At 41.2% G+C, this 21,327-nt stretch overlaps 1 protein-coding gene across 1 annotated transcript in view; it reads right to left on the bottom strand.

The window, feature by feature from the left end:
* The window catches only part of dnhd1 (dynein heavy chain domain 1), a 109,247-nt gene that overhangs the window by 73,258 nt on the left and 14,662 nt on the right, over positions 1 to 21,327 (bottom strand). Inside the window, exons 9-12 of the mRNA XM_066700193.1 lie at positions 16,939 to 17,182; positions 16,304 to 16,461; positions 1,272 to 1,397; positions 280 to 556 (exon numbers count right to left, since the gene is read on the bottom strand). Of these exons, the coding sequence (XP_066556290.1) occupies positions 280 to 556; positions 1,272 to 1,397; positions 16,304 to 16,461; positions 16,939 to 17,182 (805 nt within the window). The remainder of the gene's footprint in view (positions 1 to 279; positions 557 to 1,271; positions 1,398 to 16,303; positions 16,462 to 16,938; positions 17,183 to 21,327) is intronic.

The following is a 21,327-nucleotide window of genomic DNA, read 5'->3' as shown; positions in this document are numbered from 1 at the left end:
AAATTTCCAAATGTATTCCAACAATGAACATCATTAATGTAATATATTCTGATAGTATACTGTATGTCATTTAAATATCTGATCAGTGCTCTAGGTTTTCAGGAAAAGTTCCACAGGAACTTTAAGTAAATAAGAACTTTAAATAACTTAAGTAAAAACCTACTTTCTGATTATTATTTTTCTATATATTTGTTTTGGGCAAATGTCATGTCCTGTAAACATACTGTGTGACTGAGGTGACTGACATTTGAAACTGAAACAAAGTTTTTGCCCTCTGACCTTTCAGGTTCTGACTGGTCCTGCTGAGCTCGTTCAGTCGGCCCACCACTGAGTAGAACTGCCTGTCTATCCCCTTCAGCTCCTCCAGCAGCACAACTGCACTCTGAAAGGGCTCCAGGTAGCGCTCAGAAGTGGCTTCAGAAACCAGGGCCTGAAGCTCTTGACACAGGGAGGAGAAACTGCCGTCTAGGGTTTCAGCCATACAGGGCAGCTGCATACTTACATTCATGACTGCTACTTGCAGAAGTTGCACAAAACTATGCCATAGGTCCAGCATCTTAAAAAACAAAACACAGGTCCTCAAGAACAATCTCACACTGGCACCTACAGTATTTCAACAGTATTTAAAAATGCACTACTTTAGCAAAATGCCATATAAATATTAAATAACTTACAAAATAGTAATACATATATTTTTAAATTACATTGGTCACTTTGCCATTAATCAAACAAGACTATATCAGAGGCTCACAATTTATTAACAGTAAAAAGAAAACCTCTGTTTATTTTACTGTATTGTGACATTTTAAGTAATATATTTAACCAAGAAAGTCTGTCCTTGTATAAAGTTTTTCTTCTTTGTACAAAAACATTTAAATTTGAAAACCAAAGTTCCACATACATTTGTTTAATCCCCAGCTCCCTTTGTATATGTAAACTGTTTCTTATAGCTTTATTATTTCAATTACATTATTTTATTTAATCTTAACAAATCCTCTGAGCTCCCTACTAAAAGTAAGATTACTCATTTCAGAAGTTGCAATGAAAAGGCCCAATTTAAATACAGTTTGTTTTTAACAATCACTTGTTTGAGGATTAGGCGGGCTATATATGTGCTCCACCTAAAATCAAAGAGTTACTGATGTCGCAATATTTTAGCGAGAAACCCTGTCTTGGAGAAATCTCAGTTTAAAGGGGAGATTGTATGAATTGTTGGATGGCTTGTTTTACATAAGCAAGGGGAGGGTAAGGAATCCACCTCTCTCCCTCACCTGCTCTTCCATGCTTTCCTCAGCCTTGCTGAGTTGCCGGTAGTGCATGCGGATAGTCTCCTGCAGAGAGTGCACATAGTCCAGCTGTTGCTGCAAATCACAGGACATGTTCTGGTAACGCTTGACCTTGAAGGAAAATAATGCATTTGTTTTACACCTATTATTCCCTTTGCTTTCCTTTGAAAAGGACAATAAAAGTAAGGAGACCAAGCACATTGTGATATGGACTGTACTAACAATTTAAAGCTACTCAAATCAAATCATTATACATTGCCAACATCACAGCCAGGGAGTGGCTGTTAGCATGAGCTCCACGGAGCATGACTCCCACCAGCAGGTCTGCAGCTTCTGCCATGTTAGGCAGATAAAGATCCAGCAGACTCTCTTTATTTCTCAGAGACCTCAGAGACACATGGGAGGAGCTTCATGTAAATATTACTAAAACTGTGTATAGATATTCACAGTGCAGTATCTTGTTAATAAAATATGTGTTTCTCCACCTAAAGTACAGCATATGTAATATATTTGATTTAACCAAACAGCACTTACTAAGCACTTCGTCAGCTAATTGCCCCCCGCCCCCCCGTCCCCCGCAGCACTCTTTAGTGCCACCACTGAGTGGTTTTGCCCGTTTTTTGTTTTTGTTTTTGACTGCCCCACAGTGTCTCTGCTGACATGTATACCACATTTCTAATATCAAACTGTACTCACCTACTTATAGGGTCGTAACGGTATACTGATATGGCGGTTTATCGCGATATTGACATGTACGATTATCATATCGTGAACATTTGCTTATCCACGGTTTTGGAGAAAAAAAATGAAACCAGATCTCACCTGCGCTGCTGCACATATGCAACTTCTTTCCACTTGACTGCTTAGACTCCACCCATACACGTACAGCGGAGAAAATGCCGGAGACATCTGCGAATTCTAATTTCTATCCCCCGCCGAAAAAAAAAGTTAAAATCTGCAGTATGGGAATATTTTGGGTATCCGAAAAACGAACGCGGGGTTGTCCTTGAAGATGGATATCCAGTTTGCAAGAAATGTGGACGAAGAGTGGCTGCAAACGGAGGAAATACGTCGAACATATTCTCCCATATTCGTGAACACCATCCCTCCGTGCAGATAAAGGTACGTTCCGTTTATAAGTTAAGGCCATATTATTTCTGTGATGGAGAGAGAATTTACAATATAACGCAGATGTCATTTAAAATGCGCGATTTGATAGATGAATGAATAAATCAAAAAAAATAAAAACCTCTGAAATACTCATTTAGTTCTTGAACGAAAACTCTTGTTCATTTTCCAAGATACTTCAATTTTTTCCCTTTATCTGTTTCACTTCCTCCCTTATTGTCCTCTTACTGTTGTAATATTGAAAAAAGCTTTTTGCATTAGTTTTAGCTCCAAGAGCTATGTATCTTTCTATTTCCCTCTTACTTTCCTGATCCCTTTCTTAAGATCTCTTTCCAGCTCAACATATTCTATGTATATTGTTTCGTCTCCATCCCTTTTGTATGCGCTATACAACATTTTCTTCCTCTTGATATTTTTATGCGTACCTCTATTAAACCATTTTGGACAATGTTTTTTGGTCCTCAATTTGCTAAGTTTTGATACAAATTTCTTAAAATATACCCATCCATTTTCAACTGAATCTGTATCCAGTGTGCTCCAGTCTACCTCTTCTAAATGCCACCTCATACCTTCAAGGTTTGCTTTTCTGAAATTGTAGACCATTGTTTTAGACTTGGGCCTTGTTTTTTGAAAGAATGCCTCAAAGCTAACCATGTTGTGATCACAATTTGCCATTGTTCTCTAACTAGTGTCCCTCTGACTCTATCTTGGTCATTTGAAAATATCAAATCAATGCATGCACTCTCCCTGGTTGGTTCCCTGACAAATTGAGTTAGAAAGCAGTCATTTACCATCTCAACCATTTCTATTTCTGCTTCTGTAGTCCCAACCGGGCTTTCCCAGTCTATGTTTGGGAAATTGAAATCCCCCATTATAACACCCACATCCTTGCTACATGCAGTCCTGATTACACTGTACAATGCAACATCTTGCTGAAAATCTGAGTTGGGTGGTCTGTAACACACTCCTACCACTAATCCTCCAGATCTCTTGTCCAAAAGTTTCACCCACAAAGATTCTGTTCCATTACTGGGATCTAATTTTAGTTCTTCTGCCTCAAATGTCATTTTTCACATATAATGCTACCCCACCTCCTCTTCGATTTTGCCTGTCTCTCCTAAACTGTGTGTATCCTTCTATATTCATCCACATCGTTTTCTGTAAGCCAAATTTCTGTAACTCCGACAACATCATAGTCATATGCCAGTACTGTGGCTTCTAAGTCCGACATCTTGTTCCTAATACTCCTGGCATTGAGGTACAAACATTTCAGGACTTTCCTACTAGCGGGTTCCCTTTGTTTTCTTTCCTTAGAGGAACATCTCCCATCTCCCTAATTCCATTCCCTGCCCATCTGGTCCCTAGTTTAAATGATTCTCAATTTCTCTGCACATACACTCTCCCAATGCATTAGCCCCCCATCTGTTTAGATGTAGACCGTCCGGTTTGTACATGTCCCATCTATCCCAGAAGAAAGACCAATGCTCCATAAACCTAAACCCCTCTTCCCTACACCAAGATTTCAACCACATGTTAAACTTTCTAATCTCTGGCTGTCTCCCTGGCCTAGCATGTGGTACTGGAAGTAGTTCGTAGAAAACTACCGTGGAGGTTCTGTAAACTCTTTAAATTTCTCTTGCAGAACCTCTGTCCTACCTTTTCCTATGTCATTGGTTCCAATGTGGACCATGACCAGTGGATGTTAGTTTTTTTGTTGTTGTTGTTGTTGTTGTTTTTTTTTTTTTTTTTTAAGTCCCTTGGTTCCTGTTGCCTAGTCAACTGCTTAACTTTTGTGACTTTTGTAACTTTCTACAACCTGTTTACTTTCACCAACTCAGCAGCTGAACTGAATTGACTTCAATTTAGGCAAACTACAGACAATGCTAACTACAATTTAGGCAAACTTTAAACAAAATGAGCAATGCTAAGACTGGTCTGAAACAAACAACAAGGTGGCTGCCTCTCACCAGTACTTTCCTGTGTCTCTCTGTGGCAACTTGTAAATACTTCTGTTTAATTAATTAATTAATTAATAATAAAAATAAGTTAGGTTTTATGAATTCAATTGATTAGACATGATTTTGATTAAAAATATTTGAATTAGTTTGCCCCATCTAAGTTATATCCCACATCCATGTTGTTGGTTCATTATGTGGTTATATGTAGTTACATGCTATTTTTTTTATCATGTTTATAATTCTGTTAATTCTTTAGGGTCTAGCTACCTCTGCAAAGACGCTTCCTGATCCAGCTCAACCAACTGTCACACAGTCACTTGCAAAAGGAATCAAGTTAGATCCTACATCCAAACAAGCCAAAGAATTGAATCATGCTGTAGCTTATTTCATTGCTAAAGACATGATGCCCTTTAGAGTAGTGGAAAAACCTGGCTTTCTCCACCTGATGAAGAAGGCAGTCCTAATGTACAAGGTACCATCAAAAACATACTTTTCCACCAATGAAATCCCTCGCATGTACAAAGAGGTGAGGGCCAGTGTTGAAGAACAGCTGAAGGAAGCTGTGTGGTTTAGAGGTCTTCACGGGTCCAAAAACATGTGCCCGAACCTGAAGAGACCCGGAAATGTGCTACCTGGACCCGACCCGGACCCGTCTATTATTTGAAATTTTGGACCCGGACCCATGCAGAACCGAGAAATGCCGAAAATGTGCTACCCGGAACCGACTCAGACCCGACTATTATTTGAAATCTGGACCCGGACCCGGCCGGGACACACAGACCCGATTGAACCCGATTGTCACAGATCCCACAGCTAATCGCTATTAACAAGTTAATTTACAAGTTGTGAAAATAAAACTTTGTGTCTTACCTAATGTAACATTAGGAGCTTATCTCCTGTACCGAACCGTGACGCACACAGTCCATCCTCCTTGTCAAGAAAGCTGGTAAAATAACATCCATGTTGCTCCTCTTGCTGATTGAAAGCGCCTGTATAATCCACTCATTTCAGCTCAAAAGTCCACTTGCTGTCACGGTGGCGGAGGACAAACGCGACTTTGCAGCTTTGCAGTTTTTTTGTATCTGGCATAATACGATAACTTCCACTGTTTGCCCTTTTGAACTATAATAAGGACTGCTCATTCAGTGCCATGACCGCTGACATTAGCATTACTAATGTGCTGTCATTGTGCTCTGAGACATGTCTGCCATAGATTTTAGATACAAAGCGAACGAACTCCAACCACGATATCTCAAAAATCGCACCGACAGCCATAATGCACTTCGGTTCACGTCATCTTTCAAACACCGATATGGCGGAATAAGTCCCGCCTTCTAAATAAAAGAGCCAGTCGTCAATTGGTAAAGTCATCGGGACCCGAAGTACAAGAATGGGACCTGACCCGACCATTTAAAATATGGACCCGACTCGGAACCCGTACAGGTCCCGAGTCGGATCCCGGGTCCTCGGGTTCTGGTGGACCCATGAAGACCTCTAGTGTGGATTTCAGCCACCACAGACCTGTGGACCAGCAGTAGTGGAGGAGGGGAACCATTTTTTTCCTGAAGACCATACCTCAGAAAACATCTCAGAGATGTTTGAAAATATGCTCCAGGATTGGAAGATTTCAAAAGAAAGTCTGTGTGGAATTACCACAGACAATGCAACAAATATGAAGAAGGCCTTTGCAGAGTTCCCTTAGCTCACTTGTTTTGGCCACAATTTAAATCTGTCCATTAGCAAAGCCTAGAAGATCCAAAGGGTTGAATCTGCTGTCAGGGCATGCAGACACTTGATTCAAGGATTTTCTCGGAGTTGGAAAAGGAAAAGAGAATTACAAAAAAACAGGCAGACATGGAACTCCCTGAGCATGCCCTCATCCATGACGTGGTAACAAGGTGGGGATCAACTTATGAGATGATCTCCAGGTTCCTGGACCAACAACAGGCTGTCTGTGCAGTCCTGGCTAGTGACAGGAGTATATGGCATCTCATGCCAAAAGATAATGACATTGCCACTCTTGAGAATGTAAACCAGCTCCTTCAACCACTCTATGACCTCACTAATGCACTGGCATCGGAGAAACGGGTCACACTGTCCTCACTCACACCGGTACTGGAGCACATTGGCAGTGAAATCCTCTCTGAGCAAGCTGAAGACAATCTACTCATCAGACAGATGAAGCAAGTAATGGGAGAAGACTTGCAAGGGAGATACACAGAGCAAGTGGAACAAGTGCTACAGATCTCCAGTTTTGTGGATGCCTGATTTAAGGGAAGCTTCTGTAAAAACCTGGATGACACAGTTGAGGCATGTGTGGAAGAAGCTGTGAATCTTGCAATCTTGATAGAGAACATCCTCAAGCAGAAAGAGAAGAAAATTTGGCAGGAGAGGGAAGCAGCAGTACCACCACCACCACTAAAAAGAAAGAAAAAAGTCTGTCTGGTTTGCTACAGCGAATCACTTCAGGAAATGAAAATGTCAGTGATAAGGTGCTGTCTGAAATGAAGTCTCTTCCAACCATCAGCACGGACACTGACCCACTGGCATGGTGGAAAATGCATGCAGACAAAATGCCTCTACTGGCACATGAGGCCAGAAAGTATCTTTGTGTCCCTGCCATGAGTGTGCCTTCAGAGTGGATGTTTAGTACGAGTGGACACATTCTATCACCTCAGCAGTCAAGAATGAGCCCTGAAAATCTCAACATGCTTACATTTCGTCATCATAACCTGGCATGAAAAAAGCAAAGAAATGCATGCTGCTATGCTAATCTCAGGAAAATATTAAAAAACATGGCCCTGCACTTTTTGCTCTCCCATTTATGCTGTTCAAGAGGAAGGACAGTTTGGTTTATTCTTGTCTAATTTAAAGAGAAATAACTTTCCTTATTTCTTATTTTGTTCAAATGGGAGATGTGCAGCTGTATTTTTTCTTAATTTTTTTCAAAAGGTAGACTCATATTTCCATAAAAAGTATATTTTTCATATGTTCATATGTTCAACCAAAAAACTCTATCTGTTTTCATTCATTTAAGGGTCATTGTAGCTGATGATTATAATAGTAATGATTGTTTAATACCATATACCGTGAAACCGTGATATTTTCTGAGACGATTATCATACCGTGAAAATCTCATAACGTTACAACCCTACCTACTTTACTCACATTGTTCAATGAACTCCCAGGTCACCTCAAGGATACACAGTCTACAGCTTGTTTGTGCTGTTTTGAAGTCCCTTTAAACACAGTCGCGGTATTCAAATGCTCTTCCTTTGCACTGTCTATATGAGACACAAAACTCACCCAGCCCCGCCACACTCCTGGGTTCAAAGATTATTTGTTTCTGTTACGTCCACGCAAGACGCTCAAAAGCACCACAAAATCGCACGCAGTCAAACCATTGTGACAGGATGTACCTGTTTTTATCCATTGTGTTTCTTTATTCCTACATGGTACCTTTCATCCAGTTGTGTAGAGATGTTTACACTTCCCAACATTGCAAGATTTGTCATATATTTTCCTCCAATCTCATTCTTATGAATTAATTCCTCAACAAATGTCCAGCACTGGCAGGGGCGGATCTAGACATTTTCACCTGGGGTGGCAAGGGGGTGACATTTCCCTGGGTTGAAAATGGTGATAAACTGACGCTGGTGATGAAATGTGCGTGATGAAAAGTGTGTGACGAAAAGACAGGATTACACACTAGTGTTGGGGTCGTTACTGATAAAACGTAACATATTAGTCATTATTAGTTTCTTGAGAATAAAGTTATATTAGTATTACATATTAGTTCATTCAAAAGGGAGCTCATTATATTACTTGTTATTTTACCCGCTATATTCCTTCCTTTTGCCCTACAAAACAATGTGACTAATGTCCATATTCTGGTAATGCGTGTTTTAAATGTGTGCGAAATAAATAAACTTAAACTGTGGGTTACCTCAGTTCTTGGGTCAGTAGTGTAGAAAACTGTGAATTAATCCGGCTGGATGCTATTATCTTACTTCCAACACACGTGTTTTATTAATCAGCAACGTCATTACAAAGGCTCAACAAGTAATATGCCGGTAGTCTGTTATAAACTGTGTAACAATTAAAACAGTAAATACAAATCAAGTGGAAGCACAGTAGAGATCGCTGTGCACTTGACAACTGTAAGGATAGACTAGGGCCCCTAAACTGAGCTTTGATTGGTGCCACAAAATTGACAACCTGCACCTGGTTGGGGGATCTAGTCTGTCCCATTTCCCTGGCCGAACATCAGAGGCACGAGAACTGTTGAAATCTGGCAGAATGATGGATCCTCTAAGGCTCTACGGAGTGCGAAGGAGGTGCATCTGTCCTCAGGTGGAAGGTTTCACAGAGATCGAAATGCAATGGGGAGCCCGTGTTTTCCATCCTGTTCCTTTAAGACACTGGGGAGCATCTAAAGCATGTGCATGAGATAGGCATGCAGGTGCTTTTGGGGATGGGAGGAATTGTGTAAAAAAAAATATATATATATATATATACACTCACCTAAAGGATTATTAGGAACACCATACTAATACTGTGTTTGACCCCCTTTCGCCTTCAGAACTGCCTTAATTCTACGTGGCATTGATTCAACAAGGTGCTGAAAGCATTCTTTAGAAATGTTGGCCCATATTGATAGGATAGCATCTTGCAGTTGATGGAGATTTGTGGGATGCACATCCAGGGCACGAAGCTCCCGTTCCACCACATCCCAAAGATGCTCTATTGGGTTGAGATCTGGTGACTGTGGGGGCCAGTTTAGTACAGTGAACTCATTGTCATGTTCAAGAAACCAATTTGAAATGATTCGACCTTTGTGACATGGTGCATTATCCTGCTGGAAGTAGCCATCAGAGGATGGGTACATGGTGGTCATAAAGGGATGGACATGGTCAGAAACAATGCTCAGGTAGGCCGTGGCATTTAAACGATGCCCAATTGGCACTAAGGGGCCTAAAGTGTGCCAAGAAAACATCCCCCACACCATTACACCACCACCACCAGCCTGCACAGTGGTAACAAGGCATGATGGATCCATGTTCTCATTCTGTTTACGCCAAATTCTGACTCTACTATCTGAATGTCTCAACAGAAATCAAGACTCATCAGACCAGGCAACATTTTTCCAGTCTTCAACTGTCCAATTTTGGTGAGCTTGTGCAAATTGTAGCCTCTTTTTCCTATTTGTAGTGGAGATGAGTGGTACCCGGTGGGGTCTTCTGCTGTTGTAGCCCATCCGCCTCAAGGTTGTACGTGTTGTGGCTTCACAAATGCTTTGCTGCATACCTCGGTTGTAACGAGTGGTTATTTCAGTCAAAGTTGCTCTTCTATCAGCTTGAATCAGTCGGCCCATTCTCCTCTGACCTCTAGCATCAACAAGGCATTTTTGCCGACAGGACTGCCGCATACTGGATGTTTTTCCCTTTTCACACCATTCTTTGTAAACCCTAGAAATGGTTGTGCGTGAAAATCCCAGTAACTGAGCAGATTGTGAAATACTCAGACCGGCCCGTCTGGCACCAACAACCATGCCACGCTCAAAATTGCTTAAATCACCTTTCTTTCCCATTCAGACATTCAGTTTGGAGTTCAGGAGATTGTCTTGACCAGGACCACACCCCTAAATGCATTGAAGCAACTGCCATGTGATTGGTTGGTTAGATAATTGCATTCATGAGAAATTGAACAGGTGTTCCTAATAATCCTTTAGGTGAGTGTATATATATATATATATATATATATATATATATATATATATATATATATATATATATATATATAATTTGTATTTATTTATTTATACATTTTGGTGGTGGGATCTCATTCATGCAGTGTTTAGCTGGGGGAGCATGTAGAGTCAGCACACCACTAAGATATTCCACAATTCAGTCTGGTGTGACTAGTGGGAGGATCTGCACCTCTGTAAGCTCAAGCACTGACTTGCACAGTCAAATGTCAATTACCTTGGAGGTTCTGCACTGTAGTTCACCGTGAAATGCACCAAGGTACTGGGTTGCACTGCAGTTTTTCACTGTGCAGACCTGTGCTCGCTCAGCCACACCAGATGTAAGGGAACACCGGAGTGTACCTTGCGCCGTGCCATGAAGGGTGTTAGAAGTCAACACTGATGCCGAATATCAGCTGAATAGACAGCAGAGTGGACAACAGAGTAGACAGGCTCTCAAGGTGTGTTTTTGGCAAGAAAGTAGAGTATTTGCACTCCTATAGCCCTGGGAGCAGAAACTATTCCTATAGGTGCTATAGGTGTGTCATGATTCCCAAGCCCTTTCCCTCAACCCCCGCTAGAGGCCGCCATTTCCCTGCCTTTTCTTTCACTTCGCCCTGCCCTCATCTTTCTATTATCCTATTAGCATTCCTCTACACCCTTTTGTGCACTCTTGTTCTCACCCTCTGCTCCCATTCGCCCCCTGCAATGCCCTACCTAGTTTACTGTTCCCTTTATAATCCCCTCACTTCCCTCAGTCTGGGTGAAGTTTTGTCAGCCCTGCCTGCAACTCCTAGCCTTGTCTCTCGTAGCCTTGTCTCTCCTAGCCCTGTCTCTCCCTGTCTAGTCCTGTTTACTTGATCCTGACCCTGGACAACATCTTTGCCTAACCCTTTATTGCCCTGATCAGCTACCTCTACTAGCACTGCACTTAGGTCCCCTGTTCCTGTGCCCTGCAGTTCTCGAGACCGTGACAAGGTGCAGCCGCAGTCTATAGTAGATGTTATACTATCAGAGGAGCCCCTCTACATTCTGTATCACACCACATTGCCTATGCAAAGTTCTGCAGGAAACCCTGAATACTGCAAAATCTTCTAATCTTTTAAATGTGTTAATTGAGTTGTATTCTTGACTTGAAAGATAATTGAATATCTATAGTATTGAATAGAGACGAAAAGCTAAACAAGGACAATGACTGGCCATGCTAAAAGTAAGTGGATTGGTATTCTGAGTTGAGAATCCTTATTCAGAATTGGTATTGTTGTATGTTTTGCTATCCTCAATTCAGAATATGTGAACTTTGATAGTGGTCCAGCTGCTTAGCAATGGCTTTACAATTATCAAGGAATACAAGACAAAAGGCCCTATGGATAGGAGTGTTTTTTTCTAAAAAACACAGTTTGTGTAATTTAAAAAACACAGATCAGGGTGTGTAGCTGTTTCACAGGGTATCCCCCAGGGGTCAGTGTTGGGACCACTTATTTTCATAATTTACCTCGTACCGCTGGGCAAGATTATGCATCATCACAAAGTCAATTTTCACTGCTATGCTGATGATACACAGCTTTACATCTCCACCAAACCCACCATTCCCCTCCCTCCCACTTCCCTTATTAACTGTCTCCAAGACATTAGGAGCTGGATGAGCACGCACCTCCTCAAACTTAACAGCAACAAGATGGAAGTCATGCTTTTCAGCTCTAAATCTATTCTTTCTAAACAGCACAACCTTAGTATTAATATTGATGGTTTTTCAGTTCCACTGTCATCACAAGTCAAAAGCCTTGGTGTCATCTTGGACAGTATGCTCTCTTTTGAACCCCATATAAAAGCCATTACCCGGACATCTTTTTTCCACCTCCGCAACATCTCCAAGCTTCGTCCTTCATTGTCTCACTCCAGCACTGAAACCTTTATCCATGCCTTGGTCACTTCCAGATTGGACTACTGCAATTCTCTCCTTACTGGTATCCCTATTAAACTCTCCAATAGACTACAATTGGTCCAGAACTCTGCTGCCAGAATACTCACCTGCACTAGATCATCTGAACATAGCACACCAGTCCTTATCCATTTACATTGGATCCCTGTGCACTACCATATCATCTTTAAGTCGCTCCTCCTTACTTACAAAGCCCTTCATAACCTGGCACCTACCTATCTGTCGGACCTTCTCCCAGCCTATGCCCCTTCCCGCTCCCTCCATTCCACTTCTGCTGGTCTCCTTATCACCCCCCCATTCCATCTCTCTACCATGGGTGGCCGGGCCTTCAGCTGCTTTGCCCCCAGGCTCTGGATCGCACTCCCCTCACAAATAAAACAAGCAGACACTCTCATCTCTTTTAAAAACCTTTTAAAAACTTACCTCTTTAAGAAAGCCTACCTTCTATAGCCCTATGGCTACATTTAAGCTGATGTTTCCTTTGTTACTGTCAGTCCCTATGTACAGTGAGGGAAAAAAGTATTTGATCCCCTGCTGATTTTGTACGTTTGCCCACTGACAAAGAAATGATCAGTCTATAATTTTAATGGTAGGTGTATTTTAACAGTGAGAGACAGAATAACAACAAAAAAATCCAGAAAAACGCATTTCAAAAAAGTTATAAATTGATTTGCATGTTAATGAGGGAAATAAGTATTTGATCTCCTATCAATCAGCAAGATTTCTGGCTCCCAGGTGTCTTTTATACAGGTAACGAGCTGAGATTAGGAGCACTCTCTTAAAGGGAGTGCTCCTAATTTCAGCTAGTTACCTGTATAAAAGAAACCTGTCCACAGAAGCAATCAATCAATCAGATTCCAAACTCTCCACCATGGCCAAGACCAAAGAGTTGTCCAAGGATGGCAAGGACAAGATTGTAGACCTACACAAGGCTGGAATGGGCTACAAGACCATCGCCAAGCAGCTTGGTGAGAAGGTGACAACAGTTGGTGCGATTATTCGCAAATGGAAGAAACACAAAATAACTGTCAGTCTCCCTCGGTCTGGGGCTCCATGCAAGATCTCACCTCATGGAGTTTCAATGATCATGAAAACGGTGAGGAATCAGACCAGAACTACACGGGAGGATGTTGTTAATGATCTCAAGGCAGCTGTGACCATAGTCACCAAGGAAACAATTGGTAACACACTACGCCGTGAAGGACTGAAATCCTGCAGCACCTGCAAGGTCCCCCTGGTCAAGAAAGCACATGTACAGGCCCGTATGAAGTTTGACAATGAACATCTGAATGATTCAGAGGAGAACTGGGTGAAAGTGTTGTGGTCAGATGAGACCAAAATCGAGCTCTTTGGCATCAACTCAACTCGCCGTGTTTGGAGGAGGAGGAATGACCCCAAGAACACCATCCCCACCGTCAAACATGGAGGTGGAAACATTATGCTTTGGGGGTGTTTTTCTGCTAAGGGGACAGGACAACTGCACCGCATCAAAGGGATGATGGACGGGGCCATGTACCATCAAATCTTGGGTGAGAACCTCCTTCCCTCAGCCAGGGCATTGAAAATGGGTCGTGGATGGGTATTCCAGCATGACAATGACCCAAAACACACAGACAAAGCAACAAAGGAGTGGCTCAAGAAGAAGCACATTAAGGTCCTGGAGTGGCCTAGCCAGTCTCCAGACCTTAATCCCATAGAAAATCTGTGGAGGAAGCTGAAGGTTCGAGTTGCCAAACGTCAGCCTCGAAACCTTAATGACTTGGAGAGGATCTGCAAAGAGGAGTGGGACAAAATCCCTCCTGAGATGTGTGCAAACCTGGTGGCCAACTACAAGAAACGTCTGACCTCTGTGATGGCCAACAAGGGTTTTGCCACCAAGTACTAAGTCGAAGGGGTCAAATACTTATTTCACTCATTAAAATGCAAATCAATTTATAACTTTTTTGAAATGCGTTTTTCTGGATTTTTTTGTTGTTATTCTGTCTCTCACTGTTAAAATACACCTACCATTAAAATTATAGATTGATAATTTCTTTGTCAGTGGGCAAATGTACAAAATCAGCAGGGGATCAAATACTTTTTTCCCTCACTGTATTTCTCCATTTTAATCTATGTTTATTGTATTCATTGATTTAATATAGGTCAACTTTGTGTAAGATGTCCTTGAGTATCTAAAAGGGCATCCGCCAAATAAAATGTATTATTATTATTATTATTATTATTATTATTATTATTATTATTATTATTAAAAGTTGTAAAAAATTAAATTAAGATTACGCATGTAGCAATTCCAAAATTGTCATCATCGCTGTATTGTTTTCCAGATAAATGCATCAATTATTCTGCTTTATGAAATGGTAAAGAAAGAAAATGGTGCTAATTTATATGAAGCTATAGATAATTGTGAGAAGTTGGCAGTGAATTACTCTTACAGATACTCAAATCCTTGGCCTTCATCTGCTGCAATGGCATTTAAGTCATTTAAGGCTTTCAATTACAGTCAGACATTTAAACAGGGAACAGCATACTGACAGACATATGTTCAAAACATAATCATGAGCTACACAGTCCCATAAAGCAGACTTTCTGTGTCTTCAGGCTTTCAGTCCACCTGAGCCCTTGGTAAATAAAAACCTTTAACTGAACAAATAGCATTACAAAAATACATTTATTAAAATTAATTCCAGCTTGTAGTCAGATAATCTGGCTTTAGAAAAATCACATTAACCACTTATTAAGTGCATTAGGGTTTCTGGTTTTTGGTGGGTGGTTTCCATGACCAGGTGTCTGATATTTTATCAGTTAAGCCCTTAGAGTGTGATACAATATAATTACCACTTCTGGCATTTGTACATTAGTATTGCCTGTGCATTACTAGTAGGTAACTAGTTAAGTGCTGTTGAGCCAGGTTTAACAGCTGATGCTGGATTGCATGAAAACCAGAACCAGGGTTGAGAATCACTCTTGTAATACACTCACCTAAAGGATTATTAGGAACACCATACTAATACTGTGTTTGACCCCCTTTCGCCTTCAGAACTGCCTTAATTCTACGTGGCATTGATTCAACAAGGTGCTGAAAGCATTCTTTAGAAATGTTGGCCCATATTGATAGGATAGCATCTTACAGTTGATGGAGATTTGTGGGATGCACATCCAGGGCACGAAGCTCCCGTTCCACCACATCCCAAAGATGCTCTATTGGGTTGAGATCTGGTGACTGTGGGGGCCAGTTTAGTACAGTGAACTCATTGTCATGTTCAAGAAACCAATTTGAAATGATTCGACCTTTGTGACATGGTGCATTATCCTGCTGGAAGTAGCCATCAGAGGATGGGTACATGGTGGTCATAAAGGGATGGACATGGTCAGAAACAATGCTCAGGTAGGCCGTGGCATTTAAATGATGCCCAATTGGCACTAAGGGGCCTAAAGTGTGCCAAGAAAACATCCCCCACACCATTACACCACCACCACCAGCCTGCACAGTGGTAACAAGGCATGATGGATCCATGTTCTCATTCTGTTTACGCCAAATTCTGACTCTACCATCTGAATGTCTCAACAGAAATCGAGACTCATCAGACCAGGCAACATTTTTCCAGTCTTCAACTGTCCAATTTTGGTGAGCTTGTGCAAATTGTAGCCTCTTTTTCCTATTTGTAGTGGAGATGAGTGGTACCCGGTGGTGTCTTCTGCTGTTGTAGCCCATCCGCCTCAAGGTTGTACGTGTTGTGGCTTCACAAATGCTTTGCTGCATACCTCGGTTGTAACGAGTGGTTATTTCAGTCAAAGTTGCTCTTCTATCAGCTTGAATCAGTCGGCCCATTCTCCTCTGACCTCTAGCATCAACAAGGCATTTTTGCCGACAGGACTGCCGCATACTGGATGTTTTTCCCTTTTCACACCATTCTTTGTAAACCCTAGAAATGGTTGTGCGTGAAAATCCCAGTAACTGAGCAGATTGTGAAATACTCAGACCGGCCCGTCTGGCACCAACAACCATGCCACGCTCAAAATTGCTTAAATCACCTTTCTTTCCCATTCAGACATTCAGTTTGGAGTTCAGGAGATTGTCTTGACCAGGACCACACCCCTAAATGCATTGAAGCAACTGCCATGTGATTGGTTGGTTAGATAATTGCATTCATGAGAAATTGAACAGGTGTTCCTAATAATCCTTTAGGTGAGTGTATATCATTGTGTTCTGAGTAACAAAAATGTAGAAGATAAATGATAGTACCATGCTGGTGTACTGGGCAAAGGCATTGAAATCCGTAGCTGTGCCCCGCAGTTTGTCCACTGCCCTCCTCAGCTCTAACACCCAGGTCTCTGCTCGTTGCTCCACTTCTGAGGTCAGGAAACTGAGGATGTCTCCTTCAATGGAGTATAACTGGGGCACTGCAGGGGAGGGGGACAGCAACACCATTAAAAGCCATTTAAAATGAATGAGAAGTGAAAAATGTGAGTTAAAACCATCTTTTGACTATTGGGATGTTACATTCTTGGAGGGATATGGAATGACATTGTCTTAGGTGGCCGAAGCGAGGAGTGAGGAATTCCTCACACGGCCATGTTATCGGGTTTTATCTGATTCATGGCAGATGTATTCGTTTATCTCACTTTATCTCACAGTTCTGATTAATCAATACAAAAACTTGAAGATATCACTGCTCTAGAGGCAGGTCCAAGGAGAGCAATCAGACTAAAGCCAGGTTTGAAGGAAAAATCATATTCAGACAGGTTTAATTGTTTATTTTTAATTTGGAGTATTTGGGGACTTGATCAGCAATTCAAAATATACAGTATATCGCAGTCTGAAACCAACTCCTCAGCCATGTTGTTGAAACCTTTTTGGAAACATTAGTAAATACACACCTATTTTTTCTTGTACATCTGAGCAATCGACAGTCAGCAGCTTGTTTCTGGTGGTAAAAGTCCGAGGCACCATCTTTACTTTCTTGATCCACACTCTGACTTGCAGGATACGGTCTTCATATTGACTCGCTGTCTGTCCTTGCAGGGGTTCTAGGCTCTTTGCATTCCATTGGCTAGTGAAGGTGTGAATGTGAGCCAGCCAGCAGTGATCCTCACACAACTGCTCAACTTCCCTCAGCGCCTCCTACCAAAGGAAAGCAATCATGCTTTCATAAATGTGTTCACAGATTTTTATAGAAATCCAAGGGGAGATCTGCCTGCTACAGGGCATTACAAAAGTGTTCAGACCCTCTCACATTTTTCACATTTTGTTGCTTTAAAGCCTGCACTCATGATACTTGAAGTAGGAATTCATATGTGTTATATACGTGTGACAACCACTGTATAATGCACTTCCACATGTCCCCACCAGAGTTCACCATCACCCTATCCATACCTGGTTCCTCTCCTTGCTTCAATCAGTCACTTACTCAATCTTCACAACTAGCATTCTGATTATTTACCACACAACTGCTATCCATCATCTACTTCTCCTAACGGTCTTTATAAACCCCTCCCTGACTCTCATTCAATCAAGCTGTCAGTATCCACTACAACTCTGAGCAGTTTCTCCTTGTGCCTTGTTAATCCTTTGAATCCTCAACCTCCCCTCAACCACAACCTTGGACTTCCTCTGATTCTCTGTTTGCCTGATCGCCCAACCCTTTGCTTGTGACTACGATGACCCCTTTTGCCCAGCCTGTGTTTGCCCTGTCTTGCTGGTATCTGACCTGTGTCTGTTTCGACCACCTCTACCATGCACCGCAATTGGGTCCTCCATTCCCCAGTCCTGTGGACCTTAACAATACGCAACTGAATCCACACATTCAAAGCAAAAACAAAAATAAAAAAGTAAATAAATAAAAAATATGGAAAAGTCATGATTGCATAAGTATTCAAACATTTTGCTTTGTGAAAACCTACATTAATTCAGGTGCACAAAATTAGATGAATGGCCTCTGTCTGTAGGCAATAATAGTGTTTCTCATTATTTCAGAATAAAAACATCTGTCTCTATGAGGTTCCTTGGTCAGGTAATGAATTTCATGCTAAGACTAAATGATCAAGGAGCTTTCAATGTAAGTCAGGGATAAAATTATTGAAAAGCACAGACCAAGAGTACATTACAAACAAATATTGAAGTCTCTGAATATCCCTGTGAGCACAGTCTATTCAAAAAAATGGATGGTGCACTGTATCACAAAGACACTGCACAGATCAAGCAGTCCATCCAAACTGAGTAAGGAGGAAACTGGTCAGGGATACTTTGAAAGATACAGAGTTCATTGGCTGAGATGGGAGAAAATGTACACTGCCGGTCAAAAGTTTAAGAACACCCCCATTTTTCCAGTTTGTATTGAAATGTAAGCAGTTCAGGTCCAGTGAATAACTTAAAATGGTACAAAGCTAAGCTGTAAACTGACAGATGTTAAAAAAAAAGTTTAGGTTACCAACCACTGGGTGTTACTACAGCCTCTTGAGCATTATTTGGCATTATTATTGTTATGCGCAGCTCCTGTGCTATTAGAAGTTACAATGTATTCCTACAATCCACTTTTCGTTTGAAAGCTTATTCTCTTAGCTACCAGCATGTTTCATTCTCAAACACATCTGATTTACAGTTTCCGTGTCGCCGCCGTCATTCAGAGTCCGGGGGGTAAATGTGCTCTGGTTGGGGTGCGAGGGGGGGGGTTCTCATTCAGATGGTCACAGATCACTCATTTTAGATCAGATTTCTTTGCAAATAGGCTTGTTTTGTTCAGAACATCTAGTATACAGCCCTAAAACAAATTAAGAGACCACTGAATTTTTTTTTAAATCAGCATCTCTACATCCATTCCAGTGAATGATTAGGTGATCACCTGAACCAAATCTTATTTAACGAGGAAAAGCATAAAAACCACTGCTGTGGTTATCACTATCCTCTTGCAATAGAACCAGCTAAATGGGAAAAATAGTGCTAGTATTACCTCAAAAGTAATTGGAATCAAAAAATAACTATTGACCATGCCAAAAGAGTTGAAAAGGAAAGTTTTGAGTGAGGAAAAGAATGGTTCAATTCTGGCTTTACTGGCAGAGGGATACAGTGAGCGTCGGGTTGCTTCCATCCTTAAAATTTCAAAGATGGCGGTTCATAAGAACAAGGTCAAGCAGCAGACATTGGGGACAACAAATCTACAGACTGGCAGAGGGTGAAACGGCTCTCCACTGACCAAGATGACCGCCAACTCATTCGAATGTCACTCAACAACCACAGGATGACATCAAGTGTCCTACAAAAAGAATAGCAAATGGCAGCTGGGGTGAAGTGCACGAAGAGGACGGTTTGAAACAGGCTCCTAGGGGCAGGTCTGAAGTCATGCAAAGATAGAAAAAAGCCCTTCATCAATGAGAAGCAAAGAAGAGCCAGGCTGATTTTTGCAAATTACCATAAGGATTGCACCGTAGAGGACTGGAGTAAGGTCATCTTCTCTGATGAGTACTCAGCTTTGGTCATCTAATGGTTAGACGGAGACCTGGAGAGGCCTACAAGCCACAGTGAAATTTGGTGGAGGATCTGGGGGTGGTTCAGCAAGGCTGGAATCTTGCCTCATTCTGCTCTGACAATGTTCCCCAACTCTGAGTATTGTTTTTTCCAGCCGGACAATGTTCCATGCCACACAGCCAGGTCAATCAAGGTGTGGATGGAGGACCACCAGATCAAGACCCTGTCATGTCCAGCCCAATTTCCAGACCTGAACCCCATTAAAAACCTCTGGAATGTGATCAAGATGGATGGTCACAAGCCATCAAACAAAGCCGAGCTGCTTGAATTTTTGTGCCAGGAGTGGCATAAAGTCATCCAACATCAATGTGAAAGACTGGAGCATGCCAAGATGCATGAAAGCTGTAATTGAAAATCAGGGTTATTCCACCAAATATTGATTTCTGAACTCTTCCTAAGTTAAAACATTATTGTTGTGTTTGCATTATTCGACGTCTGACAACACTGTTTCTTTTTTTATTTTGACCAATTGTCATTTTCTGCAAATAAATGTTCTAAATGACTATATTTTTATTTGGAATTTTGGAGAAATGTTGTCAGTAGATCATAGAATAAAACAAAAATGTTAATTTTACCCAAACACATACCTATAAATAGTAAAACCAGAGAAACTGGTAATTTTGCAGTGGTCTCTTAATTTATTCCAGAGCTGTATATTATCTGATGCTCTATCAAACACAGAGAAGTAGAGATCCAATTATGTAAAATCGTTGTGTATTAGTACACTGTAAACAGAGTTTTCCATCTTGACATTCTGAGCTCTCTACGGTAGGGCTGGGCCAAAATACAATTTTGCTGTATTTTTCACATTCTTGACGGTGTTACAGTATTTCTTAATGGCCATTTTATACTGTACATAAAGCAAAAATAATAGGACACAACTGACATTGAATTACGTTTCCTGTTCTGTGTCAGTTGTCTTGAAACCAAATAATGTACACACTATCGACAACGCACCTTTATTCAGAACAGATTCACTTGGGTCACTTTGCTGTGAAGTTTCAGCCACACTGCTCTCCTCCATCTCATCGTCGTTGATTGTGTATTGATTACGTTTGTTTGTTTATGTCAACACGCAATACACATGGGATTTATTTTCGATATTTGACTGAGGCACATTCATTCCAGAATAAGGGTCGCGTTCGAGAAGTGCAGATCTGCGCAGAGATTCTTGCAGTGTTTCTGCATGACGTCACTAAGACCCAGCCACAGAAATCTGCGCAGACTCGCACAGCCCAGCACAGCTCTGAGAAGCTGCTGCGGGAGGCGAGCTGTTGCTGTGACTATGCAGAAATCAAGAGGGACGTGTTACGATGAATGAAAACTACTACAGTCCCCTTGTTAGTGGAGGCGAATGTCAACTTTCATTATACAATGAAGCTGTGAACAGCACTGTCAAAACCACAGATATAGAGTTCTATATCGACACTTGTCAACGCTTTATTAAATAATTAAATAATAAATCAATTATTTTTACAAAATTGAATGTAAATCTATGATGCATAATAATTAAGTTGTTACTTAAATGATTGGCAATTCTATTTTTTAAAATAACTAAAATATAAAAATAATATATCATCCAATTACATTGATTTCTGCAGGGTTTGTGAAGAAAGGTGGTTGCGTTCTTGTAGCGCAGATTTGGTGCCCTTTTGAGGGTACCATAGGGGGTTGTCAGCTTAAGGGGTTACATTTTGTTAAATAAAATGATCCCATGATTTATTTTTTATGTCCAGTTGTTTGTT

This window comes from Amia ocellicauda, chromosome 3, assembly GCF_036373705.1.
Source record: "Amia ocellicauda isolate fAmiCal2 chromosome 3, fAmiCal2.hap1, whole genome shotgun sequence".
NCBI classification, from domain to species: domain Eukaryota; kingdom Metazoa; phylum Chordata; class Actinopteri; order Amiiformes; family Amiidae; genus Amia; species Amia ocellicauda.
This window is presented reverse-complemented; position numbering and strand designations above follow the sequence as displayed.